The sequence below is a fragment of the Anoplopoma fimbria genome, chromosome 2 (assembly GCF_027596085.1).
Source record: "Anoplopoma fimbria isolate UVic2021 breed Golden Eagle Sablefish chromosome 2, Afim_UVic_2022, whole genome shotgun sequence".
Taxonomy (NCBI): Eukaryota; Metazoa; Chordata; class Actinopteri; order Perciformes; family Anoplopomatidae; genus Anoplopoma; species Anoplopoma fimbria.
Window position 1 is genome coordinate 18739147 of NC_072450.1, and position 19211 is coordinate 18758357.

The 19211-nt window shown below is 41.1% G+C and overlaps 1 protein-coding gene across 2 annotated transcripts; it reads left to right on the forward strand.

Moving 5' to 3' along the window:
• The first annotated feature begins 151 nt into the window (after positions 1-151).
• usp47 (ubiquitin specific peptidase 47) lies at positions 152-17949 on the forward strand. 2 transcript variants are annotated; one of them, XM_054609876.1, is made up of 28 exons: positions 152-511; positions 4747-4941; positions 6272-6388; positions 6481-6634; positions 6731-6827; positions 6918-7063; positions 7180-7259; positions 7940-8089; positions 8299-8394; positions 8481-8633; positions 8825-8983; positions 10647-10778; positions 10980-11056; positions 11300-11355; positions 11524-11636; positions 11754-11855; positions 11974-12181; positions 12456-12571; positions 12737-12856; positions 12997-13795; positions 13989-14164; positions 14260-14340; positions 14449-14564; positions 14649-14767; positions 15067-15197; positions 15476-15523; positions 15615-15745; positions 16309-17949. In XM_054609876.1, the coding sequence occupies exons 1-28, from the start codon at positions 467-469 to the stop codon at positions 16481-16483; spliced, it is 4092 nt and encodes a 1363-aa protein (XP_054465851.1). In that variant the 5' UTR covers positions 152-466; the 3' UTR covers positions 16484-17949. The 2 variants fall into 2 exon arrangements, with proteins under 2 accessions (XP_054465851.1, XP_054465859.1); XM_054609884.1 differs by having other exon boundaries at positions 8828-8983.
• The last annotated feature ends 1262 nt before the right edge of the window (positions 17950-19211 follow it).

Sequence of the window (19211 nt, forward strand, 5' to 3'; positions counted from 1 at the left end):
TGTGTGTGTGTGTGTGTGTGTGTGTGTGTGTGTGTGTGTGTGTGTGTGTTCACTATATTTGTCTATCAAAAATGATGTGATCTGTGTGAATGAATCAAAAACAATGAAAAACAAACACGCCCACACACACACACACACACACGCACACGCACACACACCGACGTCACCGTGCCCGCTCACATCACGCACGCTTGTCTGGATGGAATGTGACGCGAGTGAAGTCTCGCGGAGTAAAACACCGGCCATCTTTCCTCCATGTACAGCAGGGCACTTTGTGCTCGGGTAGTACAACCGAGAGTGTTGCGATCACTTTGATAAGCCCACAACTTTTGGCAAGTTTAATTTTACCAACCAAGCGTCAGAACTTCCTACAAACATAAACACAAACCATGTCTGTGTTCACCGCTGCACAGCCGGCCCGCTGACATCCTGGTCCGGAGAGCTTCTCGTCCAAAGTGTCGCACAAATGGAGATGGTGCCGAGCGAGGAGAACCAGTTCGTCCCCAAAGAGGTGAGGCGGCCGACCCCGGACGTGTTGGAGAAGCGTTAGCTGTCAGCCTGTTTTTAGACCACTGTCATTAACAATGGCAGCACTTGTGCACCACTTTGGGAGTTTGCGGTCTGAGAGGCTAGCTCTCAGCTGCTAACAGGACTCGGACGGCCCGTCATGACACGGCTAACAGCGGTGGAGCTAACCTAGCATCGGCCAGCGGCTAGTTTCGCTATGTGTCAAACAAAGTGAGTTTATAACGTAACGAAAGCTTTAGGGTGATCATCGTCACGTTACCTAGCCTCGAACTGGGCTTTCTGATCATCAAAAACACAAGAGTGTTTGAATAGTCGCGGTTGGCACCATGTTATCTCCAAAACAACATCACACAGCCAACTAGCATGTAGCATAGCTAGCCGTTAGCTTTGGTCGACTGCGGCTAGCGAGCATCGTTAGCTGAGATGTTTTTGAAGTTGCTAAACCAAAAACAAACAGCTCGGTCGCTTGACCAGACTGCCAGGACCGAAGACACGTTAACTAGTAGCTGGTTTATTATAATGCACACTGATAATCTGATTCAGCCTCGTCCGTGTCTGCGGGTTTGTTTTGAACATAACTTGTAGCTTCACCGCTAGCGTTAGCACAACAGCTAACGCTAGCAGTGAAGCTAACGTTGTAGATGTAGATGCAGGTGCGTGTGACACAACACAACGTCAGTGTTATTTGAGTGTCCCTGGTGTTTGAATACACACGTGTCCCCTTACTATTTGGACATCCTTTTAACAGCATAACGTTAGTGTTTGCGTTGCAGTCATAATCATGTGTTTTTCTATCTGTAGGGTTACTACAAGTTATTTGGAGTCCCAATATGGGTGTTTTTTAAATGACTGCATTTACGTCAGCTGCTGGGTCATACGTCAGGCATAGGACGTCACTCGTGGATGGCTGGTGGGAAAATAAGATTTTATTATGCACCACTGCACACTTGTTCATGTGCAGTGTGTTTCATAGTAACAGTGTAGCCTTTAGTTATACAGTTATTAATCATGGATCTAATGTTGCAGGACAAGGGGTTTTAGAAAGAAGGGGGGAAAAGGCTTTACGGTTGTGTTGAGGAAATAGGTTTGTTTACTTATCATTTTGGCAGCAAAGCAGGTATTTCTTAAACCTTCAGACTTTCAACACTTGTGTAAAAAAATCACATTTGACTGGGAGAAAAAAATGTAAGATAGTGAAAGGTAGATGGAATTATGTCATTTGTCTACACTTTTATCTAAATATTTCATTTTGAGTTATGCAAATGCATATCATAGAAATTCCTTTATCTGTTGTATAGGAAAATGAAGCCCTGTTGTTTGGAAACATTGTGTCTGTATGTCATTTTACATATATATTTTAAAATGCATTCATTTAATTCTCACAGAGACTGGCCAAAATGAATACTTAAAGCAAAACATTTTTTAGAAAACTCCCTTGTTGTCGTCTTGTTTGAAATAGAGGTGAAGCCTGTCCTTGGAGCTTTAACAGCAATTTGCCTGTGGTTGATTGTTTTTTTTCTCAACAAGATAATGAAATCAGCTGATCATTTATGTGCCTCAGACTATCCTTTTAGTTCTGTAGACACGCTGGTGGGACAGGAACATAAAACCTAGTGAAATATCACTTCCAGTACTTTAGCTCTGTTGCTGAAATCGATGGCCAGTTACGTTTAATTGACTTATGTTGTTGAAGAGAACATGATCTCAAGTGTAGGTAATTTAAGCTGCAGTTTTGTGTTGAAAGTGCATGGCAGCAGTGGTGTGATGTTCTGGGATACCAGAGGTCACCCAGACCTCTCTGTTGATGCCATGGGCCCAATTTAAAATAAATATAAATACTTGCTAGGAGAGACATGGGTGGCTACTGATTGTTGTAACCATTATTTTTTGCCTGTCCTTTCTCCCATGTGAAAATGGACTTCCCAATTATGCAACATTGCCACATTGTACTTGTTGTTCGTAACACTGTGATAGCATTATGGATGAACAATTTAAAGAAGGTAGATACTTTGGCAGCCAGGCTGCCAATGGTCTCTGAACAAATCAGCAATTTGAGGTAGCTAATTTATTTTGTTTAAACACAACCACCCAAAACAAAAAATACAAAGAGATATTTGCTGAACATATTTCTACTTACAATCATCTGTCTTGGCTAGTGCACCTATAGATTAACCAGCCACTCCTACAACTATAACCATTTTTGCGATATTGTAGTTAATCCAAATAGATGACTGGTTACGTTAAGTGTCAGGTTAGGTTGAAATATGTTTCATCAACAAATTGTATTTGGATTAGACTGTTGGCTGTTGTTCCCTTCCTTGCATCTCTGTTCTGTTTTAGGTTTTTTTTGTGCGTGCCATGTGCAGTAGGAGTTACATTACGTTGTATTAATAGGATTTCATGGTAACTGACATTTCACAACATTGTAGCCTGTCATTATTTTAGTGCCGTTTTAGAATGAGTAACAGCTGTAAAGAAATACTGCCTGTGCTTTGCCGTACCTGTGGCTTCATGTCAACACCTTGTGATTATATCCACGGTAAAAATAACCTTTAATCTCATAATACACTTGTGTGTTGTCAGCTGCAGCTTCTTTATAGGACCTGTCAGTCACATTTTGCCAAGATCACAGACCTCAAAAAGAGGTTGCAAAAACCAGAATGACTTGAATATATTTCCTGTAATTATCACCCTTTTCACCAGCCAAGAGGTTGATTTGCCAGCCAAACAATATGTGTAGGCATGTAAGACTGATGTAATTTAGACAGGCATGTTTTACAATTTAACTAATTGTTTCCCACTCCAACTATCTCCATTATATCATTAGGGTGTGTTTTGGAGTTGCAGACAGAGTATTTTTGATGAGATGAAGAGGATTTCTAAGGTAGCCTTGCCTTGTGTTTGGTGTGAGAGAGAGCATGGTGTTAAATGGATGCATGAAGCAGCACCATGATGACATGCTTCTTCAGGAGTCAGCCTTGAAAGCAACAGCTTTATCAAACATAAAAGACATGCAACAAAACAGTGACATTTTAAATGAAAACGGGTATTAAAAAATGTAATGTTTCTGCAACATTACAATGTAATTATTCAAGCAGTATCTGATCAAATAAAAGTACTCGGGATTAGGAATCAGACTGAGATTTTATTCCCAGTTTTAAGTGTGGGGCAGTTTTAGTTATTCTATGGCAGTATTCACAATTTATTTTAATTGAACCTCTAAATCTCTACTTATCTATTATTCTATTAATTGTTTATGCAATAGTTAAATACCAAACATTGTTTTGTTAATCGTTAATCCTTAAGGATAAGGTCGCTGGGCTGGCATCATCTTTGCATACTCAGTACATTAGCGCTTGTTAAGTGAGTTTTCCTTCCAGTGTTTTTGCTACTTTTGTTTTCAGTCTGCAAATCATTTCAGCCTAATTACATTAACATTAACAGTACATATACCAATCAGAAAAATAAACTATTGGGAGTGTTCAGATGACGAAGGGACTTGCTTAGTCTTGACAACATTTACACAGTGTGTTATGCACTTATATTAAGCATGTGTCAGCAATTGCATGGATTTTGGGTTTTTTGCAACAGATTGTGGACAGTTTGGGAAAACCTTTGGTACAACCTGTCAATGTTTTTATGTTTTGAAAATTTGTAAGCAAAGATCAGCGACTGGGCTTGTCCGGTCGTGTGTAGGTTACTTGCGCCAGTGAATGAGATAACTATTAATCGTGAATTGTACAGCCTATAACAGGTCAGTCTTAAGCAAATTTTTATTAAGCCTTGAGGAAACACAAAGATAGATGAGAAAATGTGAGCTGCTCTTGCAATGCTGTCATTGTTTGAGATAAGCTCCCGCTTGTCACGTAACAGTTTGTTTTATTGTGAAGAATATATATTTTTTCCCGTGATTGGCAAGAAAATCCTGCACAGATATTACGGTTTTAGTTATTTATAGATATACAGCTGTATTTTTTCCAGAAAAATGCAACTTAACTTGTACCAAGTAGGTCATATTTGTACTGTGGCCTGACATGAGATGGTATTTTTCCTTTCTGCACTGGCGTGTTTCTGATGATGACTTTTGTTGCACAGCTTCACTAACCATTTATTCTAATGCTTAACTTTTCACCAGTACATGCTTACTCACAAAAAACAAAAAAAATATTTAGCCAATACATCATGCTAATGTTTTTCTCCGTCCTTCTTGATTTGCAGATCCAAAATGCAGCTGAGGAGCCCCGAGTGCTGTGTATCATACAGGACATCACCAGTGCAAAGGCGATCAATGAGAGGCTGACCCTGAACCTGCCTGCTTCCACAACTCTCTCCAAACTCTATGACGATGTTGCCCACAAAGCGGGATATTTGAAAGCCACTTTTGACCTTGCCTGGGGAAATACACCGGACATGGTTAGGAAAAAAAATTAACCCAGAGAGTGACTTTTGTGGTGATGCAGTGGTTCACTTTAACACTGTGATCTAGAGGGTTTAGTCTCTCTCTTTATGTTTTGAACCAGTTTTCGCTGCCAAATCAGTTTGACATCCTGGATCTGTCCTTCAGGCATATAACGCATATTGTAGACCCTTCTGTTTGCTCTCAAAAATGAGATCATATTTATGCCGGTAGTGCAGTAAGTAACACTGTGGGCTCCATTATAACTCTGACAGCTTTAAAGGCGTAGCGGCGGGGCTTAGTGAATGGCCAATGGGCCAAAAAAAGATGAATTCATTCAGCTATTAGTTAATGTTTTGGTTGGTGTAGTTGAGTTCAGATTAAGTATAGTACAAGGGTACTCTAGTGAGATTCATGATAATGGCAGCCAGCCTGTTTCCAATAATGAAATTATTGGAAAGGTTTTAAGTTTGAAACAATCCTTTGCTGTAGTGATCCGCGGGTCAGAGATTTTAATATTGGCACCACTCGAGCCGTTCTGAAAGTTAATCTGCACCGTCCAACCTGCAAAGATATGCGTTCATCAGCCAATCTTATCACTGACCTTAATGCACTATAGTCTGTTAGTTAGCACAATTATCAGGTCTGAGGACACCGGTGCTCGCTGTGTTTGAGAGTGTGCCCGAGAGGGGATGAGAAGTTGGACTATTGCACACCATGTTTCTTTAAGTTATTAATAACTTACTCTGAACACTGCTTTGTCTTTTGACCCGCCTAGTAGGCTAATCCGGTTGTGGGTCCACCTGTGTATCAAGATTACGCCGCCACCACTGGAATCTCACTCTACAAATAGTTTAATACTTATAATAATTGTGTAGTCTAATCTTTATGTGCAACTGTACAGAAATACCATGTATTATTATTATATAGCATTCAAATGGTTATTTAGAAGTTAAATGTCAACATTATTAATGAAGCTTCCAACTATTTGGTACTGCCTTGCTACTCCCTTTTCTTAAATGAGCACAAGCTAATCCTGCTGCTGACCCAGGCTAAAGCCCAGGTGCTGTGTCTGGTTATCTCACTGAGTAGGTCAGTGGATTAAGCTACTGTATGTTTCCACTGCAGCACTTTGCTTGTTGTCGTCAGATTGCCTGGTATTGCATATAAGCATTGCTCCATGTTGGCTTCAAGCTACTTTCATCATGTGTGTAAATTCAGAGAATTAGCTGAAAATGAGTTCAGGGGGAAACTAAGTCTTCCTTTGAGTGTTTTGTGTCTGTTTTCAGCATTTTCAAAGGATTGTAGTTGTCATGTGATTTTTGTTTTTGCTCTGCCTCCCTCTAGGCACCGCTGGACCACAGCAGTGAGATGTCCCTCTCAGATTCTGGGTTCGAGCCTGGTGGTAAGAAGAATTTCCTCCAGCTCACAGACAAAGATGGAGAGCAGCCCCAGATTGCATCGGTAATATATTTTTGCTGTACAGGGAGATTGTTTTTTTTGGAATCTAAAGACATTCTATTAAAATGTCCCTCTCTGTATGTTTATGTGTGCAGGATGAGTCAGGAACAGCAGATAGCAGTGGACTAGATGACAGTTCCCAGGAACCGTTTATCGGGCCCCTGCCTAGAGACGGCACTGTAGGCTGCAGTGGCGACTACAGCAGTCCGTCCTACTCCTACTCGTCCATCCTTAACAAATCTGAAACGGGTGAGGTTTTATTACAGGTTGAATATGTGACCTCACACCTCTTTATACAACCCTGACTGTCCTCTTACTTCTGGTCTTTTGACCCCCCATCACTAGGTTACGTGGGCTTGGTCAACCAAGCTATGACCTGCTATTTGAACAGTCTTCTACAAACGCTGTTCATGACCCCGGAGTTCAGAAATGCACTCTACAAGTAAGAAGCTACATTCATAGAAATCTTTGTGAAGTTATACTTGCATAGCGCAATTTCTGAAATTCCTTTATAACTTTTGTTCAACTTCAGCTGGGAGTTTGAGGAGACTGAAGAGGATCCAGTCACCAGTATACCACACCAGTTGCAAAGATTGTTTGTTCTGCTGCAGACTAGTAAGAAACGGGCAATTGAGACCACTGATGTGACGCGGAGCTTTGGCTGGGACAGCAGCGAGGGTGAGCGTTTGCACTCTCCTGTGACTAGACTCACATGGCTTGTTTGTGTGAAAGGAGAAACTGTGCCTCTGCATCTGTACATTCAATTTCACTTCTTGTGCGTTTTTCACTTTTAGCTTGGCAGCAGCACGATGTCCAGGAGCTGTGCAGGGTCATGTTCGATGCCCTGGAGCAAAAGTGGAAGCAGACAGAGCAGGTGGGAGAAAGCAAAATGGTTTCCTAAAGATTTATTAGACATAAATAAAAGTCCCCCTCCTCCACCCAACAATAGAAACAAAAGAGCTACTGTGGGAAAAGTGAAATAGGCCAGTAAGCCTCAGGGTTAGCTGTTCTCTGTTTTCTTATCTCAGGAGTGAATTATAAACTGCAAACAGTTCATCCAGTGTGCACATTTACAACCATGTGGTCTGTACACATGAGCTCCTAGTTAGCACAGAGTAAATGTGATTCAGCCCCAGTTAAAGTAAAAGTAAAAAAGGGTACAACAGATCACAAAACTCACAATTCAGATTATATCACGATTGTCTCGGATCAGATCAGCAGAAAAAAAGGGCAGCTTTAAACAAGGCTCCTGAAAATCCTGTAAAAAATGAATGTAGAGTCTGACATCATAGAGCTGATCCTGGTTTATATAGTCTGAGATGTCATAAAATGTACACTGTACAAAGGGTAATCCCTTTAGATTTAGAAAACAACGTGGCAGTTTCTACCATTAGACCAATGTTGTATTGAATGTATCTATTTTTGCACGCTGATGTCTCCCTTTAGGGAGAGAATATAGCAGCGTGACAACATTTTGCAGTCCAAACAAATGCTGTACTGTTATCAGTGAAACATAGCTGAGAAAGCCTGACTGTCATGCCTCCATATCCTCAGGCCGACCTGATCAACCAGCTGTACCAGGGGAAGCTGAAGGATTATGTCCGTTGTCTGGAGTGTGGCTATGAGAGCTGGAGGATTGACACGTACCTGGACATTCCTCTTGTGATCAGACCCTTCGGAGCCAGCCAGGCCTATGGCAGTGTGGTGTGTTGTCTCTCCACAGTCCATTTAAACATTTAACACATTGGACGCAACGACTCAAGCAACACTCAACACTCATTCCTTCTTTGGGATTTATAAATACATCAAGGCTGCCTTTGATGAAGTACTTGCAGCTCATTTTAATACAGTTTATGTCCATTAATTGTTTTGGCCTCCATCTAAATATACCTGAAACAATTTCTCTGCTACAGGAAGAGGCTTTGCAGGCATTCATCCAACCAGAAACTCTGGATGGGCCCAACCAGTACTTCTGTGAACGCTGCAAAAAGAAATGTGACGCCCGGAAGGTGAGCACACTGAAAATGTGACATTGTGACTCATTCAGTGAAGATGGTTTTGACTTTTCTTCTTTTATGATTGCTTGTCTTCTCAGGGTCTGAGATTTCTGCACTTTCCCTACCTGCTGACGCTACAGCTGAAGCGGTTTGATTTTGACTACACCACTATGCATCGCATCAAGCTTAATGACCGCATGACTTTCCCTGATGAGCTCGACATGAGTCCATTCATCGATGTGGAAGATGAGGTGAGAGTAACAAATGGCTGTACTTGCTTTCATCACTATTTCTGATTTACATCAGATAAATCCCCAAATAGGATTCTCCTTCTATCTCTGGTAAACCAAATATTTAAAAAAAAATGTTTTAAAGAACTCAACTTTTTTTCATTATCAATTAAACTCCTCAATTATTGTTTTTGAAATGGCCTCCTCTTTAGAAGTCGCCTCAGACAGAGAGCTGCACTGACAGCGGAGCAGAGAATGAAGGCAGTTGCCACAGCGACCAGATGAGCAACGATTTTTCCACCGATGATTGTGTGGATGAAGGCATCTGCTTGGACAGCACCGGCAGCACAGAGAGGGTGTTGAAGCCAAAGGTACTCATCGTGAATGATTACTGTATAGATATTGTTGACTGTTGTTCGTTGGTCAGTTAACTTTGATTAAATTAAATTACATTTATTTGTATATCCCAAAATCACAAATTTGCCTCAGAGGGCTTTACAATCTGTACAGCATACGACATCCTCTGTCCCAGGACCATCGCATGGGACAGGAAAAACTCCACAAACTCACTTTGTGTGAAGTGCATATAACTACGGGTGTCCTGATCAAGTTTTTAGGCCCTGATCGGGTCCTTTTTATTTTAGGTATCTGCATATACAGACTCAGATCCAATACTTATATTTACCTGAATGTTGATTAATTATATATCTGACACATTGAACCACTTTCTGAGCTGCTTGATTTAAAGTACCGTATTTTCCGCACTATAAGGCGCACTTAAAAGCCTTTAATTTTCTCAAAAAACGACAGTGCGCCTTATAATCCGGAGTTCTTCTTTTTCTCACCAAGGCTCTTCTCCCACAATTGCTCAGTTTGGCTGGCAGGCAGGAAGAGTTCTGGTCATAACTTCCATTTAAGGATTGTCCGCTTATATATGGATTAATTCTGGTTGTGCTTACTGACCTCGAAGCGATTTTGTGTGGTACACGGCGCTCTGTCAAAATGTTTTAGTACGACTTTGGTAAACTACAAAGCCACACCGCTTGCAGCATTACGGCTACCGTAGTCAGGAGCGTCAGGAGTAACACACACTGTGCTTCACCATAATATTACAGTGTGTGTGTGTATAAGGACCCCAAAATGGCACCGGTCAAGAGACACGCTTACGACGCGGACTTCAAACTCAAGGCTATCAGTCACGCAGTAGAACATGGGAATAGAGCAGCTGCGACAGAATTCAACATGGTACGGAAGTGGAGGAAGTTTGACTGACTGACTGTTTTGTTTCGCTTAATGCGCCTTATAGTCTGGTGCGCCTTATATATGAAAAAAGATCGAAAATAGACCATTCATTGACAGTGCGCCTTATAATCCAGTGCGCCCTATAGTGCGGAAAATACGGTACTGATTTAAAAAGTGTATTGCTTTATATTGATATGATGCAGATGAAAGCTTGACTGGGACTGTGTGTTGCGATCAGCCTAAAGATAAAACTTATCGCTGACAGTCAGACATTTTTTACTAGATTCCTTTGCAAGACAAAGAAATCGGAATCGGACAAGAAAATTGCTAATTTTGCTCAAATTGTTCGTTAACATTGCCTGTAGCAATATTGTAGTGATGGGGGAGAATCCTGGCAATGTCATTGAGTTACTGTTTGCTGACAGACTAAGCTGAAAAGTGATGCATTACTTCTCTGTCCTTGTTACATGAACTGTCTGTCTTTCATTCATAATGTGCACTGGACTTTCCAGACCATGACCCAGCCGACACTTAGTGGTCATCATGGTTTTGTTGAATAAAATTGTATTACAAGCTGCATCTCGCCCGCTGTGCATGCTTTCTTTATTTTTGCAGTCAGTAATTTGATGTTACTGTAGCTCGTCATATAAAGCGTATCTTGAGCTTATATCTTGCAACTGCAGTATCATTGGTTGATGTCCGTGTTTTCAACATCAGTTGCATATATGTCGCAGAATTCAACTTGTTTTTTGCTTTTATATGAATAAAAAGATTTTCTCTGTCTATTTTCAGGGCTTGCCGACCTTTGAGCTGTTCTCTGTCATGGTCCATTCTGGGAGCGCTGCAGGTGGCCACTACTACGCCTGCATCAAATCCTTCAGTGATGGCCAGTGGTACAGCTTTAACGATCAGCATGTTAGCAAGGTCAGCTTCAGCCCTCGATTAGCAAGATTTGCCTTCTTACAGCACTAAAATGTCAGTCACAAGGACTCAGCAGAGAAATATCTTTGTTAGTTAGTACTAAACTAAGCAAACAATCCATGTCATTGTAACATTTGACTTATTGTTAACATGGTTGTGTTTGTTGAATCATTCAGTAAGTTTCTGTGCATATCTGTTGGGCAGATCACCACAGAAGATATCAGGAAGACATATGGGGGCTCCTCAGGGAGCAGAGGCTATTATTCCAGTGCCTTTGCAAGGTGAGTTGTCTCTCAGGTAACACTCAGTTGACACACATCACATGCTTAGGGAATACAATAATAATAAACTGGACCTGTTTATTTATCTGAGACTCAAAGGAAAGTCAAGAGGGTTCTTGTTTATTCTTGTTCATTGTTCTTTCATGTAAACCAATAGACTGTTTATTTGGCAGACAGAACTGTATTCTCTCTATATATATTCCAATACATTCATTAACAACACATCTTGTTTTCTCTCATCAGCTCTACAAATGCATACATGCTGATTTATAGATTGAAGGATCCCTCAAAGAATGCAAGTAAGAAATGAATTTAATGAAACCTGCTCTGGGTAATGCTAAAATCACTCGTGCCCTGTGAGTAGTGATTATGATCTTACTGTCTCTATTACTAGGGTTTGCCTTGACTGTGAAGGCCATAGAATTAGTATGCAGTTTCAATGTGTACCCTTTCTGTCCTGTCTGCAGAGTATTTAGCTGCGGAAGAATTCCCAGAGCACATAAAGAGTTTAGTTCAGAAGGAGAAAGAGTCCGAAGAGCAGGAAAAGCGGCAGAGGGAGATCGAGCGCAACACTTGCAAGGTACCTTGTTAGATTGGTTCAAGATCAATTTTTTGGCTTCTGAATGTGGATCAGTTGAAAAGTTGCCTCTCTTGTAAAACAACTTTAACTATTATTGCTCTCTTTTTTTACCTCCAGATAAAGCTTTTCTGCATGCATCCTACAAAGATGATGATGGAGAGCAAGCTGGAAGTACACAAGGACAAAACTCTGAAAGAAGCAACAGACATGGCCTACAAGGTTTGTTGGTTTATGGTTTATCTTCACTATCTAACTTCCAAACAACATAACTAATCGGTATAATACGTTTCAGCAGACGACCTTTGATTGACACAACTGTGAATATTCTGTACCTCAGATGATGGAGCTGGAGGGGGTGGTGTCTCTAGACTGCTGCCGCTTGGTAAAGTATGACGAGTTCCACGAGTACCTGGAGCGCTCCTACGAAGGGGAGGAGGACACACCGATGGGCCTGCTGCTCGGAGGAGTCAAGTCCTCGTATATGTTCGACCTACTGCTCGAGACACGCAAACCAGAGCAAGTGTTCCAGCCTTACAAACCGGGAGGTCAGTGGCCTGCTACTTTTGAGTCATACTCCTCTTGTTTCACATAGAGTGGTACTTAGTTCAACACAAGTAATTGTGAGCAGGTACTTAAAACTTTTTTTTTTTAAAAAGAATCATGAAGCCCATGATTCATGATTATGTAGACTCTCTACATTATGTAGATCAACTCTGATAGTTAAGAGCAAATTGACTGTACAGCATTAATGAATGCAGATTGTCAGAATACAAAGCAAATTAATGTAATCGCTGTGGGTGTGTTGCTGATTTCCTTCAGAGGTGATGGTGAAAGTTCATGTTGTGGATCTGAAGAGTGAGACCATCGCCACTCCAATCAGTGTTCGGGCGTACTTGAACCAGACGATCACTGAATTCAAACAGCTCATTGCACAGGTATCCTACTCTCCTCAGTTTCGTCACTGCATCTTCTCTTTCTGCCTCAACTTTTTATCTTAACCATCAACACATAGAATTGTTGGAAATAAATTGAGTATATTATCCGTGAGAATGTGAGACCAGTCCTTTAGACTTCATCCTTGTGTATGCGTTTCTTTCTAGGCTACAGGGCTTTCTGCAGAATCCATGCGTGTGGTCCTGGAGCGCTGCTATAATGACCTCCGTCTCCTGTATGTTCCCAACAAGACACTGAAAGCTGAGGGGTTCTTCAGGAGTAACAAGGTCCCCACATTTTACTTTAAGTCTCACTTTCGTACTTCCCTGTGTTTCCGTTGTGTTAGTTTTGTATCAGAAAATTGACTTGAACACTTCTAAACAAATTGAGCTTGAATTCTATCTGTTTCTCTTTTGTTTTTCATCAGGTTTTTGTAGAGAGCTCCGAGTCGACTGATCATCAGGTTGCTTTCACTGAGTCACTCTTGTGGAAACTGTTGGATCGTCACGGGAATACGATCCGGCTCATGGTCTTACTCCCTGAGCAGTCTCCTGGTACCTTGGCCAACAGGACTCTTTGCCAAAAAGCAGGAGGTGACTCTGATGTGCCCTTTGAGGGTTCAAAGGGTAACAGCAAATCTGTCGAGGCAATCCTCGAGGAGAGCACAGAAAAGTTAAAGAACCTGTCTCTGCAGCAGCAGGGCTCCAGCAACAGTGACAGCCAGAAAAGCTCTGACGCCAGTGACTTTGAACATATCGAATCCCCGACCCAAGATGCAGACTCAAACTCTTCGCTCTGCGTGGCCGCAGACAACCGAGAGTTAGAGAACCGGATCAGGGCCACAGCTGGGGGCAGCAGCGGCGCCTCCTCTGACCCTGATAACCACTTTGCCTGTGAGGAGCGCTCGGACTCTGAGGTGAACAATGATCGCAGCACCAGCTCAGTGGACAGCGACATCCTGAGCTCCAGCCACAGCAGTGACACACTGTGCAACGCAGACAGCGGGCCCATACAGCTGGCCAACGGCTTGGACTCACACAGCATCACAAGTAGCCGTCGCTCCAAAGCCCATGAGGGCAAAAAAGAGACCTGGGACACGGCTGAGGAAGACTCTGGAACAGACAGCGAGTATGACGAACATGGGAAGAGCAAGGCAGAGGCACAGTACCTATACTTCAGAGCAGAGCCTTGTTCTCAGGATGACTCTTCCACGGATGCACAAAAATGTACGAACCTTCTATTTATGATTTATGAAGGATTCATTTATATTTAAGTTAGAAAAACTAGTTCAAATTTGCAGAGGCAGGCACAATGACTAATTTTGTGCAGAATGTGATTGACTTTGCATTGACAACATTCCTCCAGGAGGCAGAAAATGTGACAGAATGTTTAATTGTTGTTTCTTGTTATCTCCTTCAGGTATCGTGATTCACGTGGACAAGAGAATAACGTTAGCAGCATTTAAACAGAACCTGGAGCCGTACGTTGGAGTCTCCTCCACCCAGTTCAAGGTGTTTCGCGTGTACGCCAACAACCAGGAGTTTGAGAGTGTACGGCTCAACGAAACACTCTCATCATTCTCTGATGATAACAAGGTAAGAATGAGTTTTAAGAACGATTTGTCGATTTGAGACCTTTTTGTTAAGAGTGAGCCTATACTTGACTTGTAAAAATTGTTTCGCCCCTATAGATAACTATTCGATTAGGAAGAGCACTGAAAAAGGGTGAATACAGAGTGAAAGTGTATCAACTACTAGTGAATGAAACAGAGGTAAGAACTATCACTGTTCTCGAGAAGATTATCACTGAATGACCTGACTAAGCTGACAAACATTGCAATCGCAAATATTGACAATGTTTCCATGTCGGTGTTTTCCAGCCCTGCAAGTTCCTTGTGGACACAGTGTTTGCCAAGGGCATGACTGTCAGACAGTCTAAAGAGGAGCTGCTCCCTCAGCTGAAAGAGCACTGCAAGCTTGACCTCAGCATTGACAGGTAAGAATTTGTTACTACACATTTTTTAAAAGCAAAGAATTTAAGAATTTGGAGGTGTTTATCAAACAATGTGTGTGTGTTTAGTGTTCGTCTCAGGAAAAAGACGTGGAAGAACCCAGGCACGGTGTTTCTGGACTATCATGTCTATGAAGAAGACATCAGCATCTCCTCCAACTGGGAGGTTTTCCTGGAAGTTCTCAATGGTAACACTCATTCTGCTGTTTCTTTCAAACGCGTTACTATGGGTTATTGTATAATAAAGTTTATTTTTTGTACCAGGGGACTTAAAATTATTTATCTAGCTACTGGCAATAAAAGCCACTTTTTCACTTTACCGTAAATAAAAGTAAAAGGAAACAAACAAAATATCATCCTTTGCTTCCAGATACTATAGGAAATGTCACAAAGATACAATTATTACCACCAGAATGCAGAGAAAATAGTTCTTTCTCCAGGTGAAATAATGTACTTGCTTTATGGTCTGTTATGATGTGTTTCTCAGAACCGGAGAAGATGAAGTCCATGTCGCAGCTGGCTGTCCTGACCCGGAGATGGAGCCCTGCTACAATGAAGCTGGGGATCTTCCAGGAAGTTATTCTCGAGAGCAGCAGCGTAGAGGAACTCAAGGAGAAGGTATGTCTGTGTCCTGCTGGGTCCTTTCACTGTTTGTTACATCATTTATTCTTATCAAAGGTTCAATTCGTTCCACCATATAAAACAATTACAGTGTTGTCCTGTCCTGGTCAATCAACAGTGAACACCAAAATGCAGGAAACGAATAACATCGCACTTATAGAAACATGAAACTATGTTTCAAAATATGATGCATTAACAGTTGTGAAATTGATTGCTTGATCAACAAATGGTCCAAGTACCGTTCATTCACCTTGTTTTCTTTCTTCTGTTTGCAGCTTAGTGAAATGAGCAATATTCCTCTCGAAAACCTGGAGTTTGCAAAGGTATGTGAGATGCAGTACCCGACACAGAGCACTTCATTTTCTCCTGCTTTAATCTATATTGACTGAGAATCCATCCGTCTGTTCTGTGCAGGGTCGGGGAACATTTCCTTGTGATATTTCTGTGTTGGAGATCCATCAGGATTTGGACTGGAACCCTAAGGTGTCGACTCTTAACGTGTGGCCTCTGTACATCTGTGACGACGGCGCTGTGGTATTCTACAGGTAAAATGATTACAGTCCACCATCACGTACAGATTGATGTTTGTTTTTCCAGTCCTCAGACACATAGGACTTTGATGTCAAGCAGAAATATTTACAGTAATTTGTATTGGGCATGTACCAATATGAGAGTGGAAGGTTGTTTTGGTGTAAATTACATCATGATTGTTACATGATTGTTATGACATTTGGTCAAAAAAGACCTTCTAATATTAAAGCATATATAACAGCATAATAATTTAAAAGATGGACATGAAGTCCACAGAGTAGCCACACACTTAATGTCTATATCTGTAGAATATGTCACAGACATAAAACAATTCATAATTATTAATAACTTAACGCCCACAAAATAAAAGCCAAGCAGCGTTCTATATGTGGACATAATCCCTTCATTTGTTAACACAAGGCTTTTATTCTGAAATCATTTCTGCACAGTGTTGTGGTAAATGCAGTGACTTGTTACTAGTAACCAGAATACCAGATTTTATTTGGGAGCACATGCTTCTTAACCATTTTCTGGTGACTTGAGACTTGACATTAACATCACTGTGGTCTGTGTGCAGGGACAGCACAGAGGAGCCTATGGAGCTGTCCGACGAGGAGCGCACTGAGCTGATGAAGAAGGAGAGCAGCCGTCTGCTAAAGACTGGACACCGAGTCAGCTACTCACCACGCAAGGAGAAGGCCCTCAAGATCTACCTGGACGGAGGCCCTGCCAAGGACCCGGGGCAGGACTGAGGAACCGAGCACCGCTCCTCGAAATCTGGATCGTCTGGCTGCTGCAGCAGAGCAACCGGGCTGCGGGACTCAGTCTGAGTGTCGGGCCTGATAGCGACTTGAACATCAAGCAGCGGTGTGAGGCTGACGTGCTCTCCTCCTCCACTCTGAGCCCCAGGACCGGCTCAGAAACCCTATTGTGCACTATAGTGTATTGTACTGTAAAGTTTAAAGGGAAGTACAAAAGCTATTGAATACAGATAAAGAATCAAATACTGTATAGACAAATCAATTGAACATAAAAGCTCCAGAGATGGATGCAGAGATTTTAGGACTGTGAAACTGGGCTAGAAAGCATCCATCCTGTCTATTGAAGTCTGCCGTCTCTTTTCACGTCGGTCTCTTTCACTCTCACTGCGTTTCTCCTCGTGTTTCTGGAATAGTGTTGATACTGATTCATCTGTGACCATCATGTAAGTCCATATGCTCACACTCCATGAGCACTGCTCTATTATTGACATAATTATCATCAAACGTTGCTTACCTTCTTTTTGAATACTTAAAAACCAACAGCACACACAACCAAGAACTTCTTATCCAGCCTTCCTCAGTCTCACCTCTTCTGGTGAGTCAGACCTCACTCTCAGTGACTTTGACAACTTCATTCACAAGATTTGATCAATTTTAAAAGCAACAATTAAGAACTTTCTGCTCCTCTAATAGCCAGAGTTTTGCGCTGGTATGAGTTGTCCTTACTGCTGCTCTTTGTGCTTTATAGGAGGTTTACCTCATCACTTCCACTAGATTTAATGATACATGGCTACTAGTGGTCCTGTTATACAAAGTACAATGAAACAAAACCAAGTAGACTATGTTAAGAATCTTCGTTTTGTTTTTGTTTGTTGTAAATTATTATTTTGCTCCAGACGTAACCATTCAGTTAGGTCGTGTGAGGCACCAGGCACACACAAATCTGTTGTCTGTATTAACTTTTAATTTAGAAAGTGGATTTCTTTTTCTGTTTTGTTGTTTTTTGCACCATGTGAACTGGGGGTAACATCTCTAGGGTCATCCATGTGTGTGTTTGTGTGTGTGGTTTCAGACTGAGGGGAGGCAGCTCTCTCTGGGGTTTTGGCAGAGCGTGGGGTTGTTTTTGGCGCTTCTACCTGCTGCTGCTTGATAGACTGACCCAGAGGGTGTAGAAAGCCCGCTGGACTTCTCAGTCTGCCCGGGCAACTGGTTTAAAGACTGAGGCTCAGCATCCCGGCTCCTCTGGGATCCTGACGCTGCCACCAGCTATTCACTGTAGAAATGCCAATATCTTTTTTTTTTTTTTTTTTTTTCCCTTATTTTCTTTTTCTTTTTGTTGTTGTTGATGTTTATTTCTTTGAGATTTAAATCCTGTGTGAAAATAGTAAAAGATGATTTTAGAAATGATTAAAAATGCTTTTTTTTCATAACTGCAGTTTTCTGTCACTGTAAATTAAAATGGCTTAATTTAACTCACAAATCCTACTCACATTTTTGAGAATAGGGAGTTTTGGTGTTAGAAAAACTTATTTTGAACTTGTACAAGCTGCATGTCAGGTTTCAAGTGATTAAGAACAGTGCAGATATTTTATTGGACAGTTGTATTCAAGATAACATCCAGCACAAGCTATATTCACACACGCATCTGGTATTGCTTGTATACATATCACACATTACCATTACTGTACATGGAAGACAGAGCATGATGTTTTGGGGGCTAATGGCATGTTTGGGATCACAGGTGTGCAACATAAGCTGGAGATGAAGGTGTTGAGTTGACAATAGTTTCTTGACGAGTTTAAAAATTGCTCTTGAATTAAAACAAATGGTGCCCATGATGGGATCAAACAGGTCGATAAGGGATGGTTGAGGAATAGAAATCCCTTTTTCTTTAAAATATTTCCAGCTTTAAGATTTTTTAAATAAAAAGCCTTGAAGATTGTGGTGAGAACAAATTCAAATGATTATCGGCCCAAGCAGAAATCTAGTGACAAGACTGCAGTCTGTCAATTTAGTAATTGGGGAATCTTCTATTAGGTAAAAAAAACTGTTTGATAACTTTTATGGTTATACTAGAACTGTAATATTTTATAACACACCATAACATTAATAGAGGCTGATATGGGATTTGTTCAATTTTCAAACTCGGTCAAAATCTTATAATATAATAATGGTATATGATCTACAGTTTAATTAAAATTAATTAGTTTATTAGAATAATGGTTTTGTTTGTACATCTGATATTTTCCCATGTTAACACATATGGATATGAGATACTGCTTACAAGACAAGTGGACAATGGAGATAAAGTGAGGCAGAATTAAATACATATTTAAATGAAAAAACATTACATGATATATATATAAATCATACAAACAATATAGATAAAATAAATGAATACATGGCATGTTGGACAGTGTTTCACCTTGACGTGCACATAAAATGTAATCTGTGCCATAAAAATGTTGAGGCTTATGTCTTGGCAAAAACATAGAGTACTTCTGTGGAACAAAGCAGCAGAGCTTATACCGCTGGGATCAAGCAAAAAGGTTAGCCAAAATATTTTCTCAGGAATAACAAGGTGAATCTTTGTTACAAACAACTTTAGGATATTGAAGCAGCTACAAACTATATTTTCTCTTCAAACAAATGTATACAGATTCAATTTAGCTTCCTGGATGGCAACATGATCAACTGTTGTAGTCCTTAGTAGCAGCTA

Bases quoted from the DNA above. Each gene is read 5' to 3' on its own strand.
- usp47 (XM_054609876.1), top strand. From the start codon at position 467: ATGGAGATGGTGCCGAGCGAGGAGAACCAGTTCGTCCCCAAAGAG. The intron at 11,057-11,299 runs GTGAGTTGTCTC...TTCTCTCATCAG, and splicing joins TATTCCAGTGCCTTTGCAAG to CTCTACAAATGCATACATGC. The intron at 13,796-13,988 runs GTACGAACCTTC...TATCTCCTTCAG, and splicing joins TTCCACGGATGCACAAAAAT to GTATCGTGATTCACGTGGAC.